Here is a 3,518-nt window from a genome sequence, read left to right as displayed (position 1 = left end):
CACTTTTATTGATTCACATAGTTTGGTGTCATGCTTTCATGAGGAAGTGGATTTCAATTGATCATGGTAGGTGGTCCTAGTAATATTTTGTGAATTATTTGTGTATGTGGTGATGATGGATGGACCATGCTGGGTGCTTTCAAAAGCACTTACATGGACGGGGTAACACGTTTTCTACCCTTGGAATCCCATACGGTCTTTTACTACCTTGTGTATGACTTACCTGGAATATCATGAATTGGTAGGTACCGAATAGGTTTTAGTGGCACTGAATGCCCTAATGGCCACTCACGCAGAATTCGTTGACGCTTTGCTCTGAAGCACACAATGCCTCGGTCTTCCCTAAGCTGCGTGAAAGTGAGCATGGATACTAACTAGGCAAACGGTTTGCTGCTGCTGTGAAGAACAGCTTCCTGAACTGTGAGCTATGCAACACACATATGGAACCCTAAACAAGGCACAGTATATCTGTATTCTTTGAAAGAGTAGAGTAGTTACTTCAATTTGGCTTTCGGTGCATTGCATGACAAGGCATTTAATTAGCTAAAACCCTCTTACAGTCTTGTTTGATTGCAAGTTGTGTGTACTCTCCACCGCTAAGTGTCATCTCATGTTAGATGGAATTAATGGAGGCTGAGGCACCAGTGCGTTCCCGTCGAGGACAACCCTCTTGAACTCGTGAAGAACTATGGGCCTTCTCAGGTAACATTACGTGCAGGTCTTTCTGGAGGGCACAATCTTAAACACAGCCCAACCTAAGGCAGCTTTGGGCAGCCGTCAGTGATAAGATAGGCAGACATTGTGACCTCACAAAGCGCATGGTCTCCTAGCAACTGCGGTGTAACTCTCACAGCCTGCCGCCTGATTTGGCTTCATGGTAGGAATTTCATCAGGACCCGGCGGCGGCGGCGAGACCTGGCAAGCGCGGGCGGCCCCTAGCGGCCTCACATCCTGAGCCGCATGAAGAGGCGGCGGCGCAGGCCCCGGGAGGCCCTGGCCCCGGCCGCTCAGGGAGGAGCCTCTAGCGCTGCAGGAGGGGCCGCGCTGGAGGCGCCTGAGGAGAAGGTGGTGTACACGAGGGGGCACCAGGCCCCCCCGAGGCCCGCCTCCAGACGTGCCGGCCAGCTGCCAGGAGGAGGCGCTACGGATCCCGGATGGTCGCGGTCGGCCAGAGGAAGGTGCCGCCCCCGCCGCCGCCGTCCCGCGAGCACAGCAGCCCCCGCAAGCCCGCGGCCCCCGGGGGCCGCACCCTGGAGGAGAGTGGGAGGGCGGCCACCCCGACGCGGACCACCTTGCCCACCATCGGCGTAGTCGGCGACGTGTGGGTCGAGAGCAGCCTGGCAGAAGCGCGGCGCCACGCGCGCCAAGTCCTGGGAGTGAACCTGGCACCCGTGGTGAGACTCTGCCGCTTCCCAGTGCCTGGGCTTGAGATTCGGGCCACCGCCGCGCGACCTCTCAGCCCCGGGACGGGTTGTGCCTGGAGGGATGAACCAGTGAGAGCCGGGCCCGCGTCCCCTAGTGCACTTTATGGGCGAAGAAGCACCAGATGGTCCCGGCCCGCGACCCCGGGATGTGGCGCCGCCTTCTGGGACTCCGGGGCAGCTGTGCCCTCTGCTGTCTCCCAGCACCGGGTCTGCGGAGGGAGGAGACCCCTGGACCACAACGGAGGTCCCCTTGCTTCCTAAGCCCAGATTGAGAGGTCTCCAGGACTGTAGGGGCAGATCCATGTTCTCTCTTGTTCCCTCATTGGTCTGAAGTCGTCAGAAGAAGCCATTCCACCCCCACCCTCTCCACAGGAATTTGGTTCCATGCTTGTGTAATAAAGCTGGAGTTTCTTTGCTGTTCACCCACCTCCCGGCTCCTCCCGCCAATTTCTTTCTTTCTTTGTGTGTGTATATGTATATATCTTCTAGGATGTTTTAAAGTACATATTCTTTAAATGTTTAGAAGAGACAGTAGAGAAAAAATGGTGTGACTTAGGGGTCTGCACTCAGATTAAAATAAGATTACTGAAGTGTAGTACACATTCAAAAGGACATATATTATTGTTTTCATGTTTGTTTATTTTTGAGAGAGAGACACCGTGTGAGCAGGGGAGGGCCAGATGGGGAGCCACAGGATCGAAGCAGGCCCCAGGCTCTGAGCTGTCAGCACAGAACCTGATGCGGGGCTCGAACTCACAAACCATGAGATCTTGACCTGAGCCAAAGTTGGACACTTAAGTGGCTAGCCACCCAGGCACGCAAAAAAGAACATATATTATTAAAAGTATTCTGAGCACAGCTTGATGCAATTAAGTTCAATATACTTGTGGAATCAGCACTCATTAAAAAAGGTACCAGGACCCCAAGGGACCACCTGTGCCTCTTTCAGTCACGGTCTATCTCTCCTTTGGGACGGCAATTATTCTGACTTCTTACAGAATACACCACTTTTGCTTGTTTTGGGACTATATAGAAATGGAATTATGTGTCCTACACCTAGCTTCCTTCACTCAAACTTATGTTAGTGATATTCATGTTATTGTATGTATAGATCCTTTCTGCTCATTGGTGTATAGAATTTCATTATATGAATAGTTTACAATATTTCTGCAACTCTTGGTGGACATTTAGGTAGGTTCTGGCTTAGGGTAATTTTGAATAAAGCTTCAGTGAACATTATAGGACACGTCATTTGGTGAACATTTTTTACAATAGTATTTATTTACCTAGGAGAGAATTTGCTGGCTCACATGTCATCCAACTTATCAGCTTTGGCAAGATTCCTCCAAACTGTTTCCAAAATGGTTATACCGATTTACACAAACTTCTTTCTATAGCAGTGCCTGCGTAGTGCCTGTGAGCTCTGAATACCTGATAGCCTTGCAAACACTTGCTAATATGGTCTTTTTCATGTTATCTATTCTGGCAGGTGTAAAGATTTTTTTTTTTGAGAAATATCAATCCAAGTATTGTATACAAATAGTTAAAAAAAAAACACAACATCCGAATTGCCGATCAGGACTTGCAATAAAAAATCAAAAGCTTTGTTTCCCCCATGAACACCTTTTCCCGAGGCAACACTTTCTTTTGGTTTCTTTATTCTTTTTATTTATTTATTTATTTATTTATTTATTTATTTATTTATTTATTTATTTATTTATTTATTTTTAAATTTTTTTTTCAACGTTTATTCATTTTTGGGACAGAAAGAGACAGAGCATGAACGGGGGAGGGGCAGAGAGAGAGGGAGACACAGAATCCGAAACAGGCTCCAGGCTCCGAGCCATCAGCCCAGAGCCTGACGCGGGGCTCGAACTCACGGAGCGCGAGATCGTGACCTGGCTGAAGTCGGACGCTTAACCGACTGCGCCACCCAGGCGCCCCTCTTTTTTCTTTTTTTTTAAATCAGGGTTTTTTTAAACAAACCATTTTTTAAGGACAATTTTAGATTTAGAGACAAATTGCACAAAAAATACAGGTTCCTCACCCCCGGTAGTTTCTATAGTACCTTGCACTAATGTGGATACATTAATT

The 3,518-nt window shown here is 48.6% G+C and overlaps 1 protein-coding gene across 1 annotated transcript; it reads left to right on the top strand.

Annotated features, from left to right (window-relative positions):
• The first annotated feature begins 960 nt into the window (after positions 1-960).
• Positions 961-1,685, top strand: LOC124500908 (coiled-coil domain-containing protein 71L-like). Its single transcript, XM_047064777.1, is given in 2 exon segments — positions 961-1,092; positions 1,095-1,685. Coding segments are annotated over 2 exon segments (723 nt in total).
• Positions 1,686-3,518: the final 1,833 nt, after the last annotated feature.

The sequence above is a fragment of the Lynx rufus genome, unplaced genomic scaffold (genome assembly GCF_022079265.1).
Source record: "Lynx rufus isolate CCGP_SWC_20201006 ecotype Redwood Valley unplaced genomic scaffold, mLynRuf1.p SCAF_60, whole genome shotgun sequence".
In the NCBI taxonomy this organism is placed as follows: domain Eukaryota; kingdom Metazoa; phylum Chordata; class Mammalia; order Carnivora; family Felidae; genus Lynx; species Lynx rufus.
Note: the sequence above shows the minus strand (reverse complement) of the source record. Positions and strands in the feature narration are given on the sequence as shown.